The 27,466-nt window shown below is 39.7% G+C and overlaps 1 protein-coding gene and 1 non-coding gene across 2 annotated transcripts in view; one reads left to right on the top strand and one right to left on the bottom strand.

The window, feature by feature from the left end:
• The window catches only part of LOC126161816 (ubiquitin conjugation factor E4 B), a 288,976-nt gene that overhangs the window by 194,284 nt on the left and 67,226 nt on the right, over window positions 1-27,466 (bottom strand). Inside the window, exons 7-9 of the mRNA XM_049917917.1 lie at window positions 20,897-21,163; window positions 11,992-12,153; window positions 3,089-3,283 (exon numbers count right to left, since the gene is read on the bottom strand). Of these exons, the coding sequence (XP_049773874.1) occupies window positions 3,089-3,283; window positions 11,992-12,153; window positions 20,897-21,163 (624 nt within the window). The remainder of the gene's footprint in view (window positions 1-3,088; window positions 3,284-11,991; window positions 12,154-20,896; window positions 21,164-27,466) is intronic.
• Trnae-cuc (transfer RNA glutamic acid (anticodon CUC)) lies at window positions 18,997-19,068 on the top strand. The gene has a single exon. It is a non-coding gene; the product is annotated as a tRNA-Glu (tRNA).

Genomic DNA, 27,466 nt, shown 5'->3' with positions numbered 1-27,466 from the left:
CTGTTCCAAATTATTTTCATTAACAACTAGTGCAACGCACAGTAAATGTACGCACAATATTTCTGACAGTTGCTTTGCCCACAAAAGCAGTTTTCTCTTGCCAAAATAGTGTCAACCACTTCACTAGTTACCTTATTTCTACCTTGCAAAGCTACATTCAAGCTATTCAGATGCTTAGTTACGTCAGCTAAAAATGCAAGGTTTAAAATCCACCGAGGGTGGTCCAATTCTTTTACCAGATTTCCTTTCACATCCACGAATAATGCTACATCTTTACGTAAATTAAAAAATCTTTCTAAAACAATAGCTCGACTCAACCAGCATACCTCACGAAAATATGGAACATCACCGCATTCACACTTGAGATCTGCCAGGAACAATTTGAATCGTCTGTGTTCCAAACCGTGCAATCTGAGAATGGTAATTGTTTTTATAACCCTGTCCATGACATCAACTAGTTTGGCACATTTTGCTAGCAAAGTAACACGGTGAAGAATACAATGTATTGCTGGTAATTACTGCTGGACGCCGGCGGCTTTCAATTTTTTTCGTATGCACAACACCAGACTTATGACGAATCATTGCATTAGTCCCATCTGTTGCAATCAATGAAAGTTCTTCCCAACATAGCTCGTATTTCTCTATTATATGTTATACACACAAATGTATCTCGTCAGACATTGTTGGGGTTGGGTAATAAATTGGAACTAAATTGAGGCGTTTCTCAATCACATTAAACTGAGAATCTACTCCTCGCAAAAAAACTGCAAGTTGAGCAACATCACATACATCGGTGCTTTAGTCCAATGCTAATGAAAAGAAAACCAAATCTTTGATCTTGTTTCTCAACTGAGCTTCCACATCGTGTGCTATTTCTTCAGTACTCCTGCAAACTGTTCTCCTTGAAAGAGGAACAGTTTCAAAAACAGGAAGACTTGCTGGGCACAAAATTGTTGTGGCAGCAACAAAACATTCTTTTACAAATTCTCCATCGCCGAAGGGCCATGCTATTTTATCTATGTTAAGAGTTACATGATAGCTTATTGTCGTTGCTGTGGATGATGAAGTTTCCATCCTGTAAATAAATAGATAGCAAATGCACATAGCATATTATTAATAACAGTAATAATGTGAATCAGTGTCATAATTATTGCATTATACCGAACTGGGGACACAGAAATGACAGAGAGGCTTCGTCCCCACCGTAGTCCTCAGTGGTTCACAACCCCCACAACAGGCTACAGCAGTCCACTCACCAAACCGCCGCCGCACACCGAACCCAGGTTTACTGTGCAGTTCGGCCCCCAGTGGACATATCCCACTCCCATATGTGTCAAACTACAGACACTCTACTATAGTTCATTATGTTTGAGCTCAGAATATGTTTTAAGATTCTACTACAAATCGATGTCAAGGATTGGTTTTGAGGATCCTTCTACTACCGTTCTTGTAGACGGGTGTGCCCTGAGCTTTTTCCCACGAAGTAGGCACTGTTTTTTGTTCCAGAGATCTATGACAGATTTTAGACAGAAGAGGGACTAACTCAGCCGTAAATTCAATACAGAATCTGATAGGTTTTCCATTGGGTCCTGGAGCTTTGTTCATATTTAATGATTTCAGCTGTTTCTCTACAACACTGACACTAATACTGATTTCATTCAACTTTTCAGTGGTATAAGGATTAAATTGGGGTAATTCTCCTGTGTTTTCCTTTCTAAAGGATCATTGAGTTAAGCATTTCAGCTTTTGTTTTGCTACTCTCAATTTCAGTTTCTGTCTCATTTGCTAGGGACTGGACACTAACTTTGATCTGCGTAAGACAGCATGTGGCAACAAGAACACAAATTCCAATTTATCAGTTTTCAGGAATATCTTTGTAATGTCTGTCACAACATAACTACTGTTTAGAAGGACAGTTTCAATGAATGTTAAATCTGAAAAATTTATGCCAGTCACAAGTAATTATAATAAGATGTTTCCAGAATGAGATTTTCACTCTGCAGCGGAGTGTGCGCTGATATGAAACTTCCTGGCAGATTAAAACTGTGTGCCCGACCGAGACTCGAACTCGGGACCTTTGCCTTTCGCGGGTAGAGCACTTGCCCGCGAAAGGCAAAGGTCCCGAGTTCGAGTCTCGGTCGGGCACACAGTTTTAATCTGCCAGGAAGTTTCATATCAGCGCACACTCCGCTGCAGAGTGAAAATCTCATTCTGGAAACATCCCCCAGGCTGTGGCTAAGCCATGTCTCCGCAATATCCTTTCTTTCAGGAGTGCTAGTTCTGCAAGGTTCGCAGGAGAGCTTCTGTAAAGTTTGGAAGGTAGGAGACGAGGTACTGGCAGAAGTAAAGCTGTGAGTACCGGGCGTGAGTCGTGCTTCGGTAGCTCAGTTGGTAGAGCACTTGCCCGCGAAAGGCAAAGGTCCCGAGTTCGAGTCTCGGTCGGGCACACAGTTTTAATCTGCCAGGAAGTTTCATATCAGCGCACACTCCGCTGCAGAGTGAAAATCTCATTCTGGAAACATCCCCCAGGCTGTGGCTAAGCCATGTCTCCGCAATATCCTTTCTTTCAGGAGTGCTAGTTCTGCAAGGTTCGCAGGAGAGCTTCTGTAAAGTTTGGAAGGTAGGAGACGAGGTACTGGCAGAAGTAAAGCTGTGAGTACCGGGCGTGAGTCGTGCTTCGGTAGCTCAGTTGGTAGAGCACTTGCCCGCGAAAGGCAAAGGTCCCGAGTTCGAGTCTCGGTCGGGCACACAGTTTTAATCTGCCAGGAAGTTTCATATCAGCGCACACTCCGCTGCAGAGTGAAAATCTCATTCTGGAAACATCCCCCAGGCTGTGGCTAAGCCATGTCTCCGCAATATCCTTTCTTTCAGGAGTGCTAGTTCTGCAAGGTTCGCAGGAGAGCTTCTGTAAAGTTTGGAAGGTAGGAGACGAGGTACTGGCAGAAGTAAAGCTGTGAGTACCGGGCGTGAGTCGTGCTTCGGTAGAGCACTTGCCCGCGAAAGGCAAAGGTCCCGAGTTCGAGTCTCGGTCGGGCACACAGTTTTAATCTGCCAGGAAGTTTCTTAATTATAATAACTTTTTTCTTACTCTTGTATTTTCCAATTCTATTTGTAGTGTGTGGTTCAGTGATTTGTCAGCAGCTGTGTTTCCAGAAAAGAATTTTTCAGCAACTTTTGGTTCATCTTCTGCAAAGACTGACACTGACAGGAACGGTCCCAAATAAGATGTTCGAGACAATTCTCTTCCAACAGCTGGAGTAACCAAGTCAGGCAGGAACTGAACCTGAAAAGAAGATTGACATATTGCAATTATTTAGCATCAAAGTCAAAAGAGTGGGGTCACACTGATGTTATTTATGAAAGAATTTGATGCATAACAATGACTGAATTCAAAAACTGAAGCAAGAATTCATTTTGGGTAATGTGTTCTCTTTATTCACTATAAGTTCACCTATAGTAAGCAAGCATGCATTTTAACAACACATTGTACTTATCCCTAACAATTCCACCAGAAAATTTGTATGGGTTATGATACTGTCTCTCTACAACAGTATTTATTACAGACTTGATTTTTGTTGTCTTGACTCCCTCTGCACTGACAGTCTTTAGCTATTAGCAGATAACTCACTCTATTTAAATGTCTGTATTTTGTCTCATGTTCCTCTCTCTCTCTCTCTCACACACACACACACACACAAACACACACACACACACACACACACGCTACTGATCGTATGATATGCCGGTAATCGAGTTGGTATCATATAAGGGCAGCATAAGAGTGTGTGTGTGTGTGTATGTGTGTGTGTGTGTGTGTGTGTGTGTGTGTGTGTGAGAGAGAGAGAGAGAGAGAGAGAGAGAGAGAGAGAGAGAGAGAGAGAGAGTTTTTAATGTCATTGTTACAGGATAACTGTGAAAGCTAGCAAGTTTTCTTTCTTTTGTGTGTGCCCGTCAACATCTCAACACTCCTGCATTTTGGTGAGTGGTCTCCTTTTATCCAAAAGTATTCAAATTCTACACGATCTTTCCTATAACATTCAGATAAAATATTCAAACACTAACTGTCAGTGCACAATATATCTTGAACTGATCTATATACATACTTAAAAAACTCCCTTTTTTTTATTAGGATGCCAATGTGTTATTCTTACAACCCATTTAAATTATTTTTTCGGACTAAAATTCTGGAATTGGATGAACTTTTTTCTTTGTTGCACACTAAAGATTCTTATCCCACTTTTGTCACTCTATGGCAAGATTATTACAGTACAGATTATTACACACACTTTTACTTGGCCCCTGAGCAGAGGACGCTGGGTGCGGAAGCTTCCACTTGGCTCAATAGGACATTGGCTGCTGAGACAAGCCACACATTTTCCTCCTAGAGAAGCCAGTGTATAGTTTATAAAACAAACAAACATGTGTTGGATTAATGCAATGCGGAAGTGACACAAAAGGTCATGGCGAGTCACTAGAAGGACCAGGTACAGCCTCTTCACTCATTTCAGTAAATAATAATATCAATCACCAAGCACAGCAATACTGACCTTACAACTTATCTTAGAAGACATATTAAGGAAAGGCAAACCTACATTTATAGCATTTGTAGACTTAGAGAAAGCTTTTGATAATGTTGACTGGAATACTCTCTTTCAAATTCTAAAGGTGGCAGATGTAAAATACAGGGAGCGAAAGGCTATTTACAATTTGTACAGAAACCAGATGGCTGTTATAAGAGTCGAGGGGCATGAAAGGGAAGCAGTGGTTGGGAAGGGAGTGAGACAGGGTTGTAGCCTCTCCCCGATGTTATTCAATCTGCATATTGAGCAAGCAGTAAAGGAAACAAAAGAAAAATTCGGAGTAGGTATTAAAATCCATGGAGAAGAAATAAAAACTTCGAGGTTCGCCGATGACATTGTAATTCTATCAGAGACAGCAAAGGACTTGGAAGAGCAGCTGAACGGAATGGACCGTGTCTTGAAAAGAGGATATAAGATGAACATCAACAAAAGCAAAACGAGGATAATGGAATGTAGTCAAATTAAGTCGGGTGATGCTGAGGGAATTAGATTAGGAAATGAGACGCTTAAAGTAGTAAAGGAGTTTTGCTATTTGGCAAGCAAAATAACTGATGATGGTCGAAGTAGAGAAGATATAAAACGTATACTGGCAATGGCAAGGAAAGCGTTTCTGAAGAAGAGAAATTTGTTAACATTGAGTATAGATTTAAGTGTCAGGAAGTTGTTTCTGAAAGTATTTGTATGGAGTGTAGCCATGTATGGAAGTGAAACATGGACGATAAATAGTTTGGACAAGAAGAGAATAGAAGCTTTCGAAATGTGGTGCTACAGAAAAATGCTGAAGATTAGATGGGTAGATCACATAACTAATGATGAAGTATTGAATAGAATTGGGGAGAAGAAGAGTATGTGGCACAACAAAAGAAGAGACCGGTTAGTAGGACATGTTCTGAGGCATCAAGGGATCACAAATTTAGCATTGGAGGGCAGCGTGGAGGGTAAAAATGGTAGAGGGAGACCAAGAGATGAATACACTAAGCAGATTCAGAAGGATGTGGGTTGCAGTAAGTACTGGGAGATGAAGAAGCTTGCACAGGATCGGGTAGCATGGAGAGGTGCATCAAACCAGTGTCAGGACTGAAGACCACAACAACAACAACAACAACAACAAAGCACAGCATTGCACACAGATCAAGGCTATATTCACAATAGTTACTTACTGTTATCATGTGTAATAATGTTACAGTGTTATGTAGCTAATGTTTTCAATGAGGGTAAACATTCAGGATCAACATGTAGTCAGGTGAAATGCAATGCACAGGGGTCCAAGTAGAAGTGGGCAATCAGTATGTGCAAAGTGTACAATTCCAGAATGAATCTTTCACTCTGAAGTGAAGACTTATGACACTTCCCAACAGAGTAAAACACCTGGTCAGAATGGGGCTAAGCTAAACCTGCCCTTTTCTTTTGTGGACAGTGCTCTGTTCCAGTGAGCTCTCCATGTATGCCTATTCATGCACCTAAATGATTCAAGCTGCCAGTTATTCTCTTCTAATTTATATTCCCCACAGAGTATCTCAAATACCTTGTTGGTATATCAGACCTGAGCAAGAATATGATGGAGACCGGCTTACCCACTAATGGCTAAATGACACCTGCAGAGCTTGAAATGTAGGGCAGAGGTCCAGAGCATGAAAGCTACAAGTAGTGTTATGGGAAAGTCCCTGAAAACTCAGTTTGTCACAAGTACTGTCCAATGAAGGTTATAGGACAAGTTCAAGTAATGGTCTAGAACATACGTTTTAATCTGTCAAGGAGTTTAAGAGCTAATTATGCAGTAACTGGCCATTCTGATACTTTGACATTAAGAATTAACACAATACACATTTACATTTAAGCGACATGACAAGTAGTGTTCCCAAAATGAAGAAGACTCTTTAGTTTGATGTTTCAATGTACATATGTTCTACTGATACATTTAGGAAATACTGATAGTATGCCAGCGATTTGATGACACTACCCTGAAACATTATTGCTAGTTTGCACTGTTGTTGGTGATTTGTTGTATAAATGCCATTCTCTTTTAATGATTTCTTCAGTTGTTCAGCAATGCATATTTGAAGATAGTATTAGTATTTAAATTTCTGAGGGTTCATTAACATCACTGCTTCCACTTGAAAAAAATGGGATCTTGAACTATCAATCATAAATAAACTCAATCTAAAAATTTTTCATGAAAATGTACAATCCTTGCTTAATGAGATTGATTACAGGTGGACTAAAGGATACCTCAGTATTATTCATTTCCTAGCACTGGCTTAACCCCGAATTAATTCAACATACAAAAATAAATGAATTCACTTTGTCCTCCTACTAAAGTGCAGTAGCAATGTACAGAAAAAATATAGATCCTGCTTGCCATAAGTGGAAAGAATATCAAAAGCATCATGAAATTGCAGCTATAAAAATTATTAAGGTCAACCTCGTTATTCATACTGTTTACTGATCACAAGCTGGAAATTTTGAACTTTTCTTAAATAAATTAGAGTCATTGCTAAACAAAGTAAGCTGGTCTGGACTGCCGGAGTTGGTGGTCATGTGTGAGTGAGACGTGTGCTTTTTCGGGTGTAAGAATGGTGTGCGTTTCTCTGTTTCGCTTTTGCTCATGAAGGGTGTGGCTGACAGCTTTGTGTAAGTCTCTTAATAGCACCTGTCTGCAACTTAACGTGTCTTCTTCACGGTAAGTAGTAACCCATCTTTTCCTACATCGTTGATATTTCTACCTGGAGTTTCCAGTGTTTAAATAAAATGGATTGTGATTTGATAATCTGTGGTGACATAAACATTGATTTCCTCAAAACAGTAGAAGCAGAGAGGCCCTTTAGTAGCTTGTTACAACTTACAGTTTAATGGCTGAAGGAAATGCAGCTGCCTGTATAACAGACACTTGTGAAATACCTTTAGATCAGTTGCTAGTCAAGGGGAGTTTACACAGTGCTTCATTAAAAATGAAGCTTGAAAATGAAAGGCAGTATTGTTAACGTCCTTAGCAATCACACATAGAAGCTATAGGCAGGAGAACATGAAATATTTCAACAGCTTGCTAAACAAAGAAAAATGGTCACTAGTTTACAAAATTAATGATAAAATGAAAATTAACATTATGAAAAAGATAGTTGTTGCCCACAATACAGCAGAGATAATGAGTTACAGACAGGTACAACAAAAAGCCTGTCAACAAATAAGCTTTCGGCCAGAAACGCCCTCACTGGAAATACACACACACACACACACACACACACACACACACACACACACACACATACATACACACACACACAGCCAGAGACTGTGATGGTGTGCATGTGTGCATGCGTGTGTGTGTGTGTGTGTGTGTAGTCTATTCTGACTCAAAGCCTTTTTGACCGAAAGCTTACTTGCTGACAGTCATTTTGTTGTGCCTGTCTGCGACTCAGCATCTCAGCTATATGGTGAGTAGCAACTATCCTTTTCATAATATTTTCATTATTCCATCATGGAATTTCAACACCTTCATTGACACACTAACCCATTTCTTTCAAACTGCACTTCCACAAAAAACTGTAAAAGAGACTACTTTGAATAATATTTAACACGGAAAATTTTTCACCTGAATTACATGTATATTATAAAAATACACAGAAAAGTAATAACTGCAGCAAAAATAATGCACAATGATGAATTTATTTATAATTTAGCTAATAAAGCAAATGCTATGTGGAGTGTTATAAAAAAAAAGAATCTGTTGACAACAGAGCATCATGCAGAAATATCACTCTATTACAAGAAACTCAAAAAGTAACAAACCCCTTAAAAGTAGCCATCATATTTAACAACTTTGACATGATAAAATCAACCTCAAATAAGAACACCCAAAACAATTAATCTAAAATAAGTGAACATAGACGGTCAATGTACTCAGCTCCATCTCACAACATGAAGTAGCAAAAGCAATAAAAGGACTTAAAATTTCCAACTCTGCAGGCATTGATGGTATCCCTGCAATGATCTTAAAGAAGAGAGAACCGAACCAAACCTAACTGAAATACTTCCACACTCATGTGACCGCTCACTTCAGGCGAGCACTTTAAATGAGATACTGAACACATCTAAGGCTGTTCCAGTGTATGTGTGAATTACTAAGGGACCAAGCTGCTGAAGTCATCAGTCCCTACACTATATTCCAGTACATAAAAGGTGAGGGAGATAATGTCAACAACTACAGACCGACTACAATTTCTTCTTGCATTTAAAAAATATCATAAAAATTTATGTATGGTGAACTTATGGAATTTATACATAAAAACAGTATCCTACGTAATGAACACATATTCAGAAATAAGAGATCAACAACTGCCATTTGTGAGTGTAATCAACTTCATATGAAGGCTCATGGACAAGAAACAGGAATCCTACTGAAAGCATTTGACTCTGTGGATCATAAGACTCCGCTGTCAAAGCTTGAAAAACATGATATTTGAAATCTATCCAGCAACTCATTCAGTTTCTTCTGTGCAATTGTAAGCAAGCAGTGGGCATCAAGTACAGAAATGTCAACCCGAAAACTACCTCTGAACATTTGTCAGACCATAAATCACCGAAACATGGTGTAATCCAAGAATCAGTAATGTGACCTCTTCTGTTTCTTCTGTGCATAAACGATCTAATCTTAAACATGGATGCACGTAAAACAGTCATATTTTCAGATGATACCACAATTTTACTAACAGGGGAAAGTAAGGAAGAATTACAGCAATCAGAAAACAGTGCAGGGCACAGAATAATCACCTTGTAAAAAAAAAGTTAAAAATCTATTACAATAGAATTCCACAATGCTCCAAGAAAGCATAAGTTTATCCCATTTGTCTCCATCAAATGAACCAGTTGATAACATGATGGACGTAGGACTATGACTGCAAAGCAATGTAATATGGAATAAAAATATTGACTGTCTTAATGTAAAATTTAGCAAGACATGTTACCTCCTTTGCTCACTAAAATCCTGCTGTAGTGAGAAAACAGTAACAAATGCATAATACGCCTACTTCCATTCTCCCCTTAAATATGCAGTCACTTTCTGGGGAAACTCTAAAGCAGGTATCAGGACTTTTAATCTGCAAAAAGGGACATTAGAGTAATGTTTGGATGCAAACCTAGAGACTCGTAAACTTTTATTCAACATCTCCGGTATTCCTTCTTTGCCATGTATCTACATTACGGAAACCCTTATATTCTTTGAAATAAATGTGATAGGTAAGGACTGCAGACTGCAAAAGAAGTGCGACACTCATGATCGCAGTGCTACACAAAACAAAAATTTACATATTACCCAAATTAAAGCATTTCTTTGCCAGCTTTTAATAGACTTCCTGAAAACATAAAAAACAATTGCCGATGTCAAATCCTTCGGAAAATGTTTAAAGTCATATTTATACACTGAAGAGCCAAAGACACATGAACACTTGCCTAATATCGTCTAGAGCCCCCATGAGCTGGCAGAAGTGCTGCTGGCAACACAACATGGCATGGATTCAACAAATGTCTGAAGTAGTGCTGGAGGGAATTGGCACCATGAATCCTGCAGGGCTGTCCATAAATTCATAAAAGTACAAGGGAGTGGAGATCTCTTCTGAACAGAATGTTGCAAGGCATCCCACATATGCTCAATAATGTTCATGTCTGGGGAGTTTGGTGGCTAGTGGAATTGTTTAAACTTAGAAGAGTTTTCCTGGAGCTACTATGTAGCAATGCTGAATGTGTGGTGTGTCGCATTTTCCTGCTGGAATTGCCCAAGTCTGTCAGAATGCACAATGGACATGAATGGATGCAGGTGATCAGACAGGATGCTTACATACAAGTCACCTGCCACAGTCATATTTAGATATATGAGGGCTCTCCTAACACTACAACTGCACATGCTCCACACCATTAAAGAGCCTCCACCAGCTTGAACAGTCCCCTGCTGACATGCAGTTTCCATGGATTATGAGGTGGTCTCCATAACCAAACACATCCATCCACTATATTCAATTTGAAGTGAGACATGTCTGACCAGACAACATGTTTCCAGTCATCAACAGTCCAATGTCAGTGTTGAAGGGGCCGAGGCGAGGCGTAAAGCTTTGTGCTGTGCAGTCATCAAGGGTACATGAGTGGGGCTTTGGCTCCAAAGGCCCATTTCAATGATGTTTCATTGAATGGTGCACACACTTGACACTTGCTGATGTGTCCAGCACTGAAATCTGTAGCAATTTGAGGAAGGACTGAACTTCTGTCACATTGAACGATTCTCTTCTGTCATCACTGGTCCCATTCTTGCATGACCTTTTTCTGGCTGCAGCGATGTCGAAGATTTGATGTTTTACCTGATTCCTGATATTCACAGTAAACTTGTGAAATGGTTGTAAGAGAAAAATCCCCACTTCATCACTACCTCAGAGATGCTGTGTCCCATTGCTCGTGTTCTGAGTATAACAACATGTTCAAACTCACTTAAATCTTGATAATATGCCACTGTATCAGCAGTAACCAATCTAAAAACTGCACCAGACACTTGTTGTCCTATGTAGGTGTTGCCGAGCGCAGTGCTGTATTCTGCCTGTTTATATATTTCTGTATTTGAATATGCATACATATACCAGTTTCTTTGGGACTTCAGTGTAGCATCACTGCTTTTACTCAAGTAAAAAGTGCTATATAAATATGTAACAAATGAATACTTATAAACTGACTTGTTCCTTGTCTTATGCATAATATGCTTTATAGATGACAGGATCAATACAATACAGTACAACTGACAACAAGATATTGATTATAATACTGTAGAAGACAAGGTAAGTGCAGACTCCCATAGTGGTTGATTTGATGGACAGTCATTTTCAAATTTTATGGTATGTACAATTTGTTCTTTTGGATTTATCAAGATCTTACACTGCATTTCTTGTACATATACTGGCCAACTGCCATAAAATCCACACATTACCTATCATTATTATAGACACTTCGAATTACTTTGTTCAAAAATTAAATTTCCTAACATGCCAGAATCCTTATTATGAATAAAATAGTGAGAGGACTATGCAGTTTTCTGATCTACCGTTTTCCTCACAAAACCTGAGAAACAAATCAACAGAAGAAAAGACTTGCAAAAGTAACATGTCAACATACTCTTATCTTGGTTAAAATATGTGTAATGTTTCATGTCACAGTTTCTGCCAATCGTGAGTAGAATTCTTTTTAACTGAACAAGTCCTGCTTTTCATAATTTAGATCTGCTAGTGTGTTTGGCATTTAATTATGTAACATAAAAAACATATTCAAGTAAAAAAATAAAATAAAAAAAGCACAAATAACCCCAGACAATATTAAATGAAAACTTTTTCCCAGGAATCATTTGATAAATCTTCTGTTTTATAGTATTTTAAATACTCACCTGTTGTGTGAGTAATCTGCATATTGGGCGCACATTTCCAGATGGACCACATCTTATTTCCAATAAATCACTCAAGGCCTGGATTGGTTGCCTGTGCCCATTTCCAACTATTGAAGAGGCTTTCATTGTTATGAAAAGCCCTTGAAGAATGGATCCAAATATCTGTGTCATGAAAGAGACAATATTTTATCACATAGTACAAAAACTGCCAAATGTCCGTCTGGAACACGTAATTACAAACACAGGCTAGAAAGGCTAACTACATGTAGTTACATGATATGATTTTCCAACTACAGGTTTCTCTTTTAAGAAAAATTCTGTTCAAAAACCTGTTGCAGTTTGGTGTAATTTATTAGCATTTTATTTTAATGTTTCTTGCAATTTCTTTTTTGTATGTATAAAGTGGATGACATACAAACAATGACTCTCATTATTTTCTCTGTTGAAGGTTTTGAAATATACGCTCCATATTCCTGGCTATGATACAGAAGCATTTAAAGAGTAAGAGGAATATGGAATGGCAATATTATTATGAAATGGACTCATGGAGAGCATGATGACTGTATATAAGAAGTTGAAAGGACATTATAATAAGTAAAATGAGTACAATAATCTGAAACAAAATCTACAATCAACCTTCCAGTTCTGGCTGCTATGAATACTGCCAATGATTTAACTAACAGTCATACACCGCAGTGATTAAAATTCACAAGACACCAGATGGTATTACACAAGATGTTCCAAAGAGGACTTTGGACTATATGACTGGGCTGATAACTATGTGCTTCAAGTACAACTTAACCCCAAACACAGAGGAACTTTTAAAATCAAGAGCTTGAGACAGAGAAATCCCCCACAACTTGATTTTTATAACTTGAGTACTGATAGGTGCAGCTCTATCAGCCATCAAAACAGTATTGTTGGCTGTTCTACAAATTAATACAGCCTTTTTGTGACTGAAGCACATTTGCATATCTTGAGAGTAAACACTTTTCTGATACTTTGACGGAATTTACAGAAGAGAAGCAGGATGGCTTCCCAAAATAGGAGAGAGAATGAACTAGATTTCACCAGCACCAGACTATTATGAGAGCTTTCATAAGCTACCTCTCAAAAATAATCAGATTGGAAGGAGGAGGGTACATGATGGCCACGAGGTAACCAATCAAATGACTATAATCATTCATGATGGATGAAACTCGTTGTGAAAGGAGAAATTGGCCCTTAGCCGCAGTATTTATAGCAGTTGCAGTCATTGAGAAATTTGGTGAAGTACTCATTCTTGGAAACAATCAAGTGGCTATGAAACTGAAGGAGATCTCAAGAGTTTGGATAAGGACAGAATAGAATGGTTTGGTCAGAAAACCTTACTGGATGGCCAGTTTGTTTGCGAACATAAGAGCAAGTAGATTAAATTTCCATATGACTGTTGTTCCGTCGAAGAAATTGTGCTTCAAGACTAGCAGTAATTAATGTAATCAAGCATTCTTGCAGTTAACATGCTAATGCTTGCAACAGTGATAAAGCACTACAGAAAGGATGCCACAGGTGTGAGGCCGTTTTTCATTTCTATTCCTTTGAATTACTGACTTTATGCTCTGTGAGATATAAGAGCCCCAGATCTGCTGAAAGGTGTTCCAGTAGAAGAGAAAGCAGTAAGTACAAATGCAGGGGGCAGAATGTGCCACAATCGGTGTCATACATGATAAGAAGTATACATTTTTGTAGGACACAAGGGCGCATGTGTCGGTGGCCTCGAGAGATTTAGTGGGTAAGAAGCAATTTGACCCACCACATTATAATTTGCATGGGATAAGGGATAATGATGTATGGCCACTGGGGCTGGTAACGGGGTATTTTTAATTAGAGACAACCAAGTTTATGTTGTGTGTGGAAGTGGTGTCTCGTGTAAGTGAGGAACCAGGACAATCCTAGGGTTAGACTTTCTGCATCAATATCACGTCATAACTGATCTTTGATGATTTGAGGTGGAACTTAGTGCGAGGACATTCTGACTTGGAGAAGCTGTCATCAATGCTGATCTGTCATGAGGAGTATCTGTTGTACAAGGTAATCCAGTTAAGCTGTGAACAATGACATTAAGGCTTAATGCTTGATTGTGTGTTGAGTGGTACTTGGGATGTTGCTGTGAGAGAATGTGATGCCTACTTACCAGTTGATGTGCTGTGCATACTGGAACTGCTGGAGGATAGTGAAGTATTAGAAGCAGCAAGTTGTTTAGTGAGACGAAGTATTGTACACGTACAGGAAAGGGATGGAGGCAATGTGGATAATTTTGGTGTCGAGGAGGTTTAAGCTGTTAAAGGAAACATTAGTGGCAATGTTAGAAACTGTGGAAGAGAAATATTGTTCCACAGAGGGCTATAGAAGAGCACAGGATTCCATTAAGATTACATTGCGTGAGAAAGTGAGGCTTGTAAGGGGAACAGAGAGGAAACAGGTGGAAGAACTGTTGCTAGAGATTCAAGTCTCGTTCTTGCCAAAAGGGCTCTTGCCTGCAGTACCCTTAACCCAACACAGGATTCTGATGGGGAATGAATCATCAGTGTACTGGAGGCTGTACAGAATACCATTGTCTCTGCAGCCAATTTTGGAGGAGTTTATCAATTAACAGTTGACCAGTGTCATAGAAGAAGGAGAGAGTATTGCAGGAATTGTAATTATACTGCAAAAGTCTTCAGACAGATTGAGGAAATATCGATTCTACTGCGACTACCACCACTCGAACAGTAAGAATTCGACAGATGCTTACCACATTCCAAACATCATGAAAACAACTGATAATATGGAGCATTTGCCGGTATCTCTTGATGATAGACTTGAAGAGTGGGTACCAGCAATATCCACAGGATAGAGCAAAGATTGCATTTTCAGTAACTTGGTGAAATTAACAGTACAAATCTATGCCATTTGGTTTAAAGAATGTGCCAGCTACATTCCAGCATTTGTTGGATAGAGTGTTGAAATACTGAAGATTCATCACTGTTTAGTGTACCTAGATGACATAATCGTCTTTTCAAGAGATTTTCAGGAACATAGGTGTTGTGAATTGGCAGGAGCCAATTCACGGAGTTTGGAGGAAGCCAAAAGGCACGCGTTTAAGTTCACGCAGGCTGGTGTGAGGTCTGGAAAATGACAAGGAATTATAGTAGCCAAAAATAGTACATAGCTTCTGGAATACTTAACTTTAATCCATAATTGGAGAACATCACTCTTGATGATACATAATTACAATCTCAATATAAACTGGTAATGGCGCCTTGCTAGGTCGTAGCAAATGACGTAGCTGAAGGCTATGCTAACTATCGTCTCGGCAAATGAGAGCGTATTTGTCAGAGTAGCTTCACTAGCAAAGTCGGCTGTACAACTGGGGCGAGTGCTAGGACGTCTCTTTAGACCTGCCGTGTGGTGGCGCTCGGTCTGCAATCACTGACAGTGGCGACACGCGGGTCCGACATATACTAATGGACCGCGGCCGATTTAAAGGCTACCAGCTAGCAAGTGTGGTGTCTGGCGGTGACACCACAATAGGCAAAGACTGAGGAAAGCATTCAGCAGGTGCAAGTATCTCATCTAACAATGATTACTGAAAAAGTCACTTCATGTTAGAAGAAACAAATTACTTAGGTCATGTAATTAGTGAGGTTGGTGTGAGGAATGATACGAGATTGATACAGGCAGTGCAGGATTTTTCCAGTACCAGGAATGAACAAAGAGTTACAGTCTTTACTGGGTCTTGGAAATTATTATTGAAAGCTTGCGAGGTGTTTTGCAAATAGACCAAGGCTGCTTGCACAAATAGTAAAGGAAGATATTAAATTTGTGTCATCTGAGGAGTGTCATAAATCATTTATCGAGTTAAAGTGTTTCTTACATTGAGTTCAGTGTCAGTGTCTCCAGATCTTCAGAAGAAATTTGTGTTATCATCTGACGTGTCAAACTGTGCACTCGAGTTCGTTCTGAGCCAGGAGGTCAATGGAGAGCAGTATCCTATTGCTTTTGCTTCGAGATAATTGAATGAACTTGAGAAGAAATATTCTACCACAAAGAGAGAGATGCTTAGCCTGGTGTACACAGTAACATAATTCTGGTGTTACCTGTATGGGAAGAAAGTTAGAGTAGTGACTGATCATGCTGCTTTGAAGTGGTTATTGAGTTTGAAGGACCCATCCAGTAGACTGAGGAGTTTGGCATTAAACCTCAGCTAATTCGAGTGCAAAGTACTCTACAAACCAGATAGAGATAGCAGGCTTCTGGAGAGAGGCGAGGTGACAACAGTCGCTGTCCTCAGAGTGCAGTTCAGAAAAGGTAAGGGAAGAAGAATGCTTTTTGGCAGTGGTTTATCTCTTCAGCTGGAGCAGAGTGGGAGTGCAGCAAAATAATCACCTGGATGGAGGAGTTTTGTTTTCCAGGCAGCAGTATGTGGTATTATCTAGACACAAACGGTTATTAAGTTTGGTATTCAATGTATAGGAACAACAGAATGAGATAAGGAGGCTGGAATAGGTCTTTTTAGGTTTGCAGCAATTAGCAAGTAGTAATGGCGTATTGAGGGAAGTATCTGAAGAACCCAAGAAAATGTTTGTGGCATATGTGCAACTAAAGGAACAGATGCAGGAAGTAGTAGAAGTAGTGCCGCATGAGTCATGAAGGATAAAAAGGGAATTGACAGATGTTGGAGGCAGGATACTCAAGATCATGTTGGGGACAGTGGATGCAAACGACATTTGGGACAGTGGATGCAAAGTTAAGTGAGCTGATCAAGGTGTCAGAGGCCACAAGAAAATTGGCAGAAGGGAACAGAGCGGCTGTTGAGTGGCATTCCACATGGACTGGGGGTTTGGAAAGTAGCATGCTGAACAACACACGCATGCTTCGATAGCTCACTAGGAAAGATAATGGATTTTGCCAAGACATCAGTTAGCACTCTCAACTGGGATTTAGAAACAGTTGAAATAGGGATGCAAAGTATAAAGGGCTTCAGTAAGATAGTATCTGGAGTTGTTGAATTGCAGTATGCTGTTCATCAGTCACTCCATGGGCAACTGAGTCCGGTCTTATTGTCACCTGAGCAATATCTGAAGGGGCTGAGAAAGGTGCAGAGATAATTATCATCATAACAACAACTAGTAGCAGAGCCCATCAGCCAGAACCTGTCTTCCTACTACCATTGCACAATTGTGGATGTAAAAATGGATAGTGTATGGTTGCACGTGTCAGCGAGGGTAATGGTGATTTTTCCCGTATTTCCCGGTTAAAAATACACTTTATCCCAGGTGAAAACACAGTTCTTTCCATATTAAATGACAGTATAACTCTTCCTCGGCACAGTAAAACCCATCAATCCTTTGAATGTTTGTGGTTTTATATACCGAAGTAGAATTTCCCGGCACTTTAGAAAACAGAACTCAGCACTTTAGAAAACGAAACTCAGAGAGGGAAAAATTTTTTTTTGAAAGACCTTTGATGTGCAGCAACATGTACAATGCATATTTTCGTATTACGAAGGTATAAATTTTAATTCCACTAAACACCGCATGTTACTTTCCAGAACATTGAAATCGAGATTGTGATGCGCTTTTGTAAGACAGTCATAGCTCATGTCACGTGATCTCGCCAGCTGATGGTAGCATAGGACACGTGATGTAGTAAGCCAATAGCAAGATCACTCTTCAGTAGCACGAACACACAAATAAGAAAATATGTCATAAAAGAAACAAGACTTCAGACGATACTTCAAGGGCGTCAGAATTTCGTGAACCATACTAAAATGCATAATTCGGCTAAAAATGCACATTCGTATGTATAGTCTCTTGGAGCACCAGTACTGTATTATCTAATGCCTGGTTTTTTATTATGGCATAATGCCATACGTGCACTTGAAATGCAGCGAACAGTTGAAACTAGCCAATAGTGTGAAATTAAACACTTCGTTTGAAATAAATTGACTGCCTCAGCAGAAAAGATTAATTTTCAGCCAAATCTCTTTAGCAAACCGGCAAAAATAACTTCATTGTTCTGTAAGGCGATTAATGCTTGACTGTCAGAAAGGTGGAGATAAAATCTGAAACTAATGACACATTTTAGCCTTCCGTAATTATGCAAACATATTTTAATTGATTTGATAGCTGCCGGCCACAAAAATCAGTTTTGTTATCATTTAACGTGAGAGCAATAAACAAAGAGGAAACAACAAAATCACTGAAAGTAAACACAGGTCACGTGGAGACTTCCCACCTCAACTCAGACTGCTCTGTGCGTCAGCCCCAGATTTACTGTATTTCCGAACTGGGGCAATATTAAGTAGTGGCGCCCAACCACACTTCTGTAACCAGACACGAGAGAACGTATTACTCATGTGCGACTCAACTGCGCATGTTCAAGAGCCCGCCCGCAACAGCTCAAACGAATCTAATTTAAAGCTGTCACGTCACACTCATCGGAGGCAATTTGTTATAAAGAATTGCATAGACTTCCTAAAGCCTTTGACACACATTGCTGTTGGCAGACGCTTGTATGAGAACTGTTTTGTTGTTGTATATGGCCCATTTCCTTTGCAACTTAAGTTTTATTTTCATTTTTTTCTCTCGTTCATGTTTTGTTGCTGCAGCATTATTCTGCAGTAGTGGGATACAGTAATATCCTTTGTTAGAGTATTGGTTCTTACCAGTCAAAATCACAAAAATTTAACTGAAAACCAAAACAATGAAAAATTCCCAGGTTTTTCCCAGATGAAAAAATTCCCGGGTTTTTCCCAGATCTCCCGGTTGTCCCAGGTCGTATACACCCTGTGAAATTATAGCAATGCCAAAGTGGGATGGTCATCATATGTCCTACCTGCAAAATCCACATGGGTGAAAGCACATGCGCCATGCTGAAAGAAAGTATGGAAGTATACAAAGTGGGAGCGTCTATTTTTACAGCTGTCGTTAAGTAGCGTGCGTATAGTTTGCTGTGTTCGCTGGAGGAGCCCTTGTGCCATTGTCCGGTGTGGTCTAGTGGCTAGGATACCTGGCTCTCACCCAGGAGGCCCGGGTTCGATTCCCGGTACCGGAAAAGCGCATTTTGTTGCTCCTCTTATGCGACTTGGCCCGACTTAGCCATACTTCCAGAAAGCAATATTACATCAGGTGTATGGAGTGTACGACATAATAGTGGTTGCAAGTTGCTAAGAAAAAGGTAAGCTCATGGGAGCAAGTGCTTTGATTTAAGAGGCCGTTGGTTGTTAGTTAACGGAACCATGTGTGATATTACAGCACCAACATTTCATTTCCTGGCTACAACAATGGGAGTTACTCTTTTAAATGTAATACAGCCAAGCTATATTGGCTGGACAAGCCCTTAGAGATGTTGCCTAAACAAAACATTAACTTCCTAAACAAAACCTGGGAACCAAGTTTATTCCATTCAGTAAGACGGACGATATCCGCCCATGAGGGGTGGATCACTGCAAAGCAACTAATGCAGTACATGGAACAGTACTGAGCTAGTATACATTGATTAAACGTGACCTTGAGTGTCACGATTCATAGTGTCATTGTGACTCTGATTTTGCTCTGCATGGATTTTATTTGCCTGAGATTAAGAGCCATTGAGGAACCTGATCCATGGGTAGTCCAGGTTCTAGTGGACTGGATCCCCCAAGAGAGAGATGGAGAATAAATTTGTACGGTTTGAGGAAGATGGAACACAGTCCTAAAGTTTAGTGTAGTAAGTGTATAGTGTTAAGAATTGCCAGTCTATTGGTGTGCACTTATTATATTGCTCAAAGGTGGAAGTAGTCATGGTGGAAAACCAGTCCTGATCAAGACCTGAGGGGCCGGGTCTTCCCTGTGAAGATGGGCAGTGTAGTCTCGCTACTCAGTTTTTAGTGACATCAGTAAGATATTGTAAGAAAGCAGCCATGAAATGTTGCAGTAGCAACTATGTACCAATAAGTGCAGTGTGGCAACCTGTGAATTAGAATAACACATAAGCAGAAGGTTTATGGGATGAGCTAGCCATATTAAGTGGGAACTTGCACCGCTTAGCAGTAAGAACCAATGCGGGTAGGGAAATGTCATGAGAGCATGACAACACCCTGGATGTGAGCTACCTGACCAAGAACTGGATAGCAATGCAACAAAGGTGCCACATCTTTGATGTAGAAACAGATATGAAATTTTGAAGCAGATTCATTTGATGTCCAGCAGCACCATCAAGACACCAGCTCTATGCCAGATGATGAAGCGAATGGGCACTGCCAGATGCAGCCATGAGTTTGAGACTGTGTTGAGCCAGCTGCTGCCTGCACTGAGTCTCCTTGTGGGACATGGTGCCACAGTGCTGCAGACCTGCCACTGGCTTGTCACCATGACCACTCACCCTATTGAGTGCTGTCAGCACTTTCTGAAGTCACGACATATATTCAAAACCTGACACATGAAGCATATATGGTTTAACATTGTATTACAAATGCAGGAAACATTAATAAAATGCAACATTCAAACACAATTTCTGACATCTAACAAGATTATGAACATAATAAACTGATTAAGTAAAGCTATCAGTGTATTCTGCAACACTAATGTTTACTATCAGCCTTATTACATTCACCTCACTCATTTTTAGTTATCAAACTTGGAAGAGTGGAAAGGAAGAAGTAATAGTTTTTTTTTTCTTTTAATTTCATGCAACAAATCACTAACCAACAAATAATATAAGAATCACTATTTCAACAATGTTAATAAATTATGTCACTTATTCAAGTGTCTATTTACCTTGTGACTTGGAATAATGGGAGAAAAGGTCATGGTCCCTACACAGTAAGACAGAAGAACAGTTAACTGAAGGACTTACTACTGCGCAAGTAAACACAAAGTAGTACAATACTGACACAGCCTACCTTTGAGAAGGCATCTCCTGGGCCTGGTGATGTATAAGTTCGGGATACAAGTTCAGGCAGGAATCCTCGAGGCAGTGTCTGTGAGAGTATAGGTGACAAAAGAAGGGATTCTGACACTCCCAGACCTCCCACTGACCCAGAGGTGGCACTTGTGGGCCTCTCCTCAGGCCAGTTGTCTAAAGAGCCCTGCAAGACTAATGCAGCAAACTGCACAAGTTGTGCTCGTAGATCTGACAGAACTTCACTCAATGGTGGTGAACTGCATCTCTGAAATATTGTCAAACAAAAACAAAACAAAATTAGTTCAGCAACATTCTATCACACACAGTGTACAATGTCCTTTAAAAATTTCCAACAGGAACAGGGCCTTGATGTAATGACTATATTTAAAAGCAACTCCTCATGAGGACTTCGACAAATAATTAATATTGTAATCAATGATTTTTTAACTGAGAGATGTTCTGGCACAGCATTATCTTTAGTATTTATCATGAACTACTGTACAGAATTTGCTTCTTTCACAGTCTTATTTTTTATCAGAACACCAATGATCTTGGATAAGCTTCACAAATTCAACTGAATACTCTGTACAAAACCACTATACTCTCACGAGCTGTCATTTCTACTGTCATTAAAATATACTTAAATGTAAATAAACACCTGTAGCTGGTTAAAACTGTGTGCCAGACGGGGGCTGGAACACATACACTGTATTTTACTGTCAATTTCCATCTGAATAAGCCATCTGAGAATGCCTCATGAACCGATTCAAAGCTTCAGCTATGTCACTGTTTCTCTTGCTTCCGTTCCAAACTTAATGACGCTATGTGACTGATATCCTTGGTGGAACTGATGTAGTGCTGCACTTTATGACTGTGAGGCCTCATGTGAAGAAGGGAGATCAGAAGAAGAGTCTATGTTTAACATAACTTCAGGCTTATTGTTTGTGAAAGAAATTAGAGCTGACACCCAAACCTCCAGATTCAAACACTCAGATCGGTTCCAAACGTTGTGTGCCAATAAAGTATCAACCAAAACACTGATTTAGTTTGTGCTGTTTGCTGTCATCCAGTAGAAGATGCGTAAACAGCTATTAAAAGTAACATCTGAACTGCGGAGTATAGCCAAACCGTATCTATGAGCTCTGAGTGTGCAGATCTCTGGTAGGTGAGTTGGTACAAAGTCAGATTGTCTTCCTAAAGGTCCTAAGCTTGAAGCCCACTGCTGGTGAATTTTTTTGAACAGATTACATGTAAAATTGTTACATGGAAGAACATTTTTCTGTTGTGTAAAAGGATGTTTCAAAGTTTGTAGCAATGTTCTTTTGGCAGTCTGCCTTATCCTTGTTAGTTGATAGTAGCAAACCTATAGCGTACATTTGCATAGGTAACACCACACCTATCTATACAAATGTACTGTATAGGTTTGCTACTTTCAACTAATGAAGTGAAAGCAGACTGCCAAAAGAACATTGTTACAAACTCTGAAACATCCTTTCACATGCCAGAAAAATGAAAAATGGTATCCCATTTAACAATTTCAGGCATAATCTGAAGAAAAAAAGAAAAAAAAAAAATCACCATCATTAGGTTTCGAACTCGTGACCTTTAGTACAATGATCTGACGCTCTACCAACTCATCTATCCGAGATCTTCACATTTTGACCTCACAGATACGGTTTGCCTACACTTCGTGGTTCTGGTGTTACTTTTAATTATCGTTTACACATCTTTACTGGATGACAACACATAGCACGAACTAAATCAGTGTTTTGGTTTATACTCTATTAACACACAATGTTTGGTGCACATCTGAGTATCTGAAGGTTTTGGGTGTGAGAGATATTATGTGAAATTTTGATGGAGTAGAGAGGCGTCAATGACACGATGAAGATCTGAATTGTACCACAAAGTGTATAGGAGGGGGTGTCTAAATTGTAACATTACTACCCATGAGAAGCAGCATACAAACATGGTTGTCAGTTTCAACATGGGCAATAGGACCCTACAAGTTTAAAGCTTTTTATCATTTCCTTCATTGTTCCGTAAGATTTTAGTCTGTAACCAGTTCAAATAACTGTCTTGCTAACCACCCCATTGCTTTTAGATGCTCTTGGTATAATTCTATGTTTCCTGAAGAGTGTGAATGTTAATTGTATCATTGCAATAAACACACACTTTTTTGTTCAAATGGCTCTGAGCACTATGGGACTTAACTTCTGAGGTCATCAGTCCCCTAGAACTTAGAACTACTTAAACTTAACTAACCTAACGACATCACACACATCCATGCCCGAGACAGGATTCGAACCTGCGACCGTAGTGGTTGCACAGTTCCAGACTGTAGTGCCTAGAACTGCTCGGCCACCCTGGCCGGCCACACTTTTTTGTTTAGTTTAATTTCTTTCCATCACCTCTTAAGCACCCACAACTCCCCCCTGTCCATACTCCAGCCTGTGCCATATGCAGCAAATGTCCATATTCATGCCCCACCACACAGTTTTAGCCTGTCATAAGTTACCAATACGGCATATACTTCATGAATACGAGAGGGATTACATTATCTGTAATCTGTATTTGATTGACTAACAAACAAAACTATTTTCTTCTCCTGATAAAATATTCTAGAGTGCAATGGTTACTTGATGATGATATTTATAACTATAATATAGAATGCATTATGGTGTAATGCTACATGAATGCCTAGTTATAATTCAGCTGAAACTGAATTTTGGGTATTTAAGACTTCACAAGCCAAGCACAAAAAACAATAGTTTAATATCTGTTCCCTTAAAAAGAATCAATACAACAAAAATCATGCATGAACAATGCAATCTCTCTCTCTCCCCCCCCCCCCCCCCCCTCTCCCTCTCCCCATCACTTCAATTTGTATCAGTTTCAAGAAACTGACAGCTAAACTAAAATTCATAGCTAGTGTCTCCCCCCACGAACCATGGACCTCACTGTTGGTGGGGAGGCTTGCATGCCTCAGCAATACAGATAGCCCTACCATAGGTGCAACCACAACAGAGGGGTATCCGTTGAGAGGCCAGAGAAACCTGAAGAGGGGCAGCAGCCTTTTCATTGCAGGGATGTCTGGATGATTGACTGATCTGGCCTTGTAACATCAACCCAAACGGCCTTCTTGTGCTGGTACTGTGAACAGCTGAAAGCAAGGAGAAGCCTAAAGCCGTAATTTTTCCTGAAGGCCTGCACCTTTACTGTACGGTTAAATGATGATGGTGTCCTCTTGAGTAAAATATTCCGGAGGTAAAATAGTGCCCCATTCGGATCTCCAGGCGGCAACTACTCGGGAGGACATCATTATCAGGAGAAAGAAAACTGGCGTTCTATGGATCGGAGCATGGAATGTCAGATCCCTTAATTGGGTAGATAGGTTAGAAAATTTGAAAAGGGAAATGGATAAGTTAAAGCTACATATAGCGGGAATTAGTGAAGTTCGGTGGCAGGAGGAACAGAACTTGTGGTCAGGTGAATACAGGTTTATAAATACAAAATCAAATAATGGTAATGCAGGAGTAGGTTTAATAATGAATAAAAACATAGGAACATGGATAAGATGCTATGAACAGCATAGTGAATGCATTATTGTAGCCAAGATAGACACGAGGCCCATACCTACCGCAGTAGTACAAGTTTATATGCCAACTAGCACCACATTGAAGAAATGTAAGATGCGATAAAAGAAATTATTCAGATAGTGAAGGGAGATGAAAATTTTCATGGGGGACTGGAACTCAACTGTAGGAAAAGGAAGAAAAGGAAAAGTAGTAGATGAATATGGACTGGGGGTCAGGAATGAAAGAGGAAGGCATCTGGTAGAATTTTGCACAGAGCGTAACTTAATCACAGCTAACATTTGGTTTAAGAATCATGAAAGAAGGTTGTATATGTGGAAGAGGCCTAAAGACACTGGAATGTTTCAGATAGATTATATAATGGAAAGACAGATATTTAAGAACAAGGTTTTAAATTGTAAGACATTTCCAGGGGCAGATGTGGACTGACTACAACTGATTGGTTATGAACTGTAGATTAAAATGGAAGAAACTGCAAAAAGATGTGAATTTAAGTATGTGGGACTTGGATGAACTGAAAGAACCAGAGGTTCTAGAGAGTTCCAGAGAGAGCAATAGGGAACTATTGACAAGAAAGGGGGAAAGAAATACAGTAGAAGAAGAATGGGTAGCTTTGGGAGATGAAATAGTTAAGGCAGCAGAGGATCAAGTAGGTAAAAAGACAAGGGCTAGTAGAAATCTTTGGGTAACGGAAGAGATATTGAATTTAATTGATGAAATGAGAAAATATAAAAATGCAGTAAATGAAACAGGCAAAAAGGAATACAAATGTCTCAAAAATGAGATGGACATGAAGTGCAAAATGGCTAAGCAGCAATGGCTAGAGGACAAATGTAAGGATGTAGAGGCATGTATCACTAGGGGTAAGACCGATACTCCCTACAGGAAAATTAGAGAGACCTTTGGAGAAAAGGGAGCCACTTGTATGAATTTCAAGAGCTCAGATGGAAAACCAGTTCTAAGCAAAGAAGGGAAAGCAGAAAGGAGGAAGGAGTATAAGGAGGGTCTATATACAAGGGCAATGTACTTGAGGGCAATATTATGGAAATGGAAACAGACATAGATGAAGATGAAATGGGAGATATGATACTGCGTGAAGAGTTCGTCAGAGCACAGAAAGACCTAAGTCGAAACAAGGCCCCAGGAGTAGAAAATATTCCATTAGAACTACTGATAGCATTGGGAGAGCCAGCCCTGACAGAACTTTACCACCTGGTGAGCAAGGTATATGAAACAGGTGAAATACCCTCAGACTTCAAGAAGAATATGAGAATCCCAAACCAAAGAAATCAGGTGTTGACAGGTGTGAAAATTACAGAACTAACAGTTTAATAAGCCACGCATGCAAAATACTAACACAAATTATTTACAGATGACTGCAAAAACTGGTAGAAGCTGGCCTCGGGGAAGACCAGTTTGGATTCTGTATAAATGCTGAAACACGTGAAGCAATACTGACCCTATGACTTATCTTAGAAGATAGATTAAGGAAAGACAAACCTATGTTTCTAGCATTTGCAGCCTTACAGAAAGCTCTTGACAATGTTGACTGGAATACTCTCTTCCAAATTCTGAAGGTGGTAGGCGTCAAATACAGGAAGCGAAAGGCTGTTTACAATTTGTACAGAAACCAGATGGCAGTTACAAGAGTTGAAGGGCAAGAAAGGGAAGTAGCGATTGAGAAGGGAGTGGGACACGGCTGTAGCCTATCCCTGACGTTATACAATCTGTATATCGAATAAGTAGTGCAGGAAAGAAAGGAAAATTTGGAGTAGGAATTAAAATCCATGGAGAAGAAATAAAAAAATTTAGGTTCGCCGATGACATTGTAATTCTGTCAGACAAGAAGAATTGAACGGAATGGACAGTGTCTTGAAAGGTGGATATAAGAGGAACATTAACAAAAGCAAAATGAGGCTAATTAAATGTAGTCGAATTAAATCAGACGATGATGAGGGAATTATATTAGGAAATGAGACACTTGAAGTAATAGATGAGTTTTGCTAATTGGGGAGTAAAATAACTGATGATTGTTGAAGTAGAGAGGATATAAAATGTAAACTGGCTATGATGGCAAGGAAAGTGTTTCTGAATAGGAGAAATTTGTTAACACTGAGAATAGATTTAAGTGTCAGGTAGTCTTTTCTGAAAGTATTTATATGGAGTGTAGCCATGCATGTAAGTGAAACATGGACGATAAACAGTGTACACAAGAAGAGAATAGAAGCTTTTGAAATGTGGTGTTACAGAAGAATTCTGAAGATTAGATGGGTATCACGTAACTAATGAGGATGTACTGAACAGAATTGGGGAGAAGAATAATTTGTGGCACAATCTGACTAGCAGAAGGAATCGGTTGGTAGGACATGATCTGACACATCAAGGGATCATCAGTGTAGTACTGGAGGGAAGCATGGATGGTAAAAATCATAGAGGGAGACCAAGGAATGAATACATTAAGCAGATTCAGAAGGATGTGTAGATTGCAGTAGTTACTTGGAGATGAAGAGGCTTGCGCAGGATAGAGTAGCATGGAGAGCTGCATCAAACCAGTTTCTGGACTGAAGACAACAACAGCAACAGCAGCAGCAGCAGCAGCAGCAGCAGCGACTAGTGTCTCCTAAGATAAAGTACGATAAATTGTTTTAAAACTGATAAAGAGAAACTGGTATACTACAAGCAACACACTTTTGGGAGTGGCAAACACAGGTATGCCAAGATTTTCACTGATTGCAGTTGCTCATTGCCAGTGAATCATTCCTATATTAACACTTGATTTCCAGCCATAATGGTCACACATTTTGTGCTTTTCCCCCCTTAGCTGATAATCCATTTCCCCAGATTTCTGTGTTATCTAATATTCAACAGAATGACAGCCCTTCTTCCTTAGGTATGATAAAGAATGTTGTGTTGGACAACTTGTGCAGCAACTGGGTGGTCCTGCTGTTTCTTGGCCACTGTTTGTCGGTGGC

Source organism: Schistocerca cancellata, chromosome 2 (genome assembly GCF_023864275.1).
Source record: "Schistocerca cancellata isolate TAMUIC-IGC-003103 chromosome 2, iqSchCanc2.1, whole genome shotgun sequence".
In the NCBI taxonomy this organism is placed as follows: domain Eukaryota; kingdom Metazoa; phylum Arthropoda; class Insecta; order Orthoptera; family Acrididae; genus Schistocerca; species Schistocerca cancellata.
The sequence above is the reverse complement of the archived record's forward strand: the minus strand, read 5'-3'. Positions and strand labels throughout refer to the sequence as shown.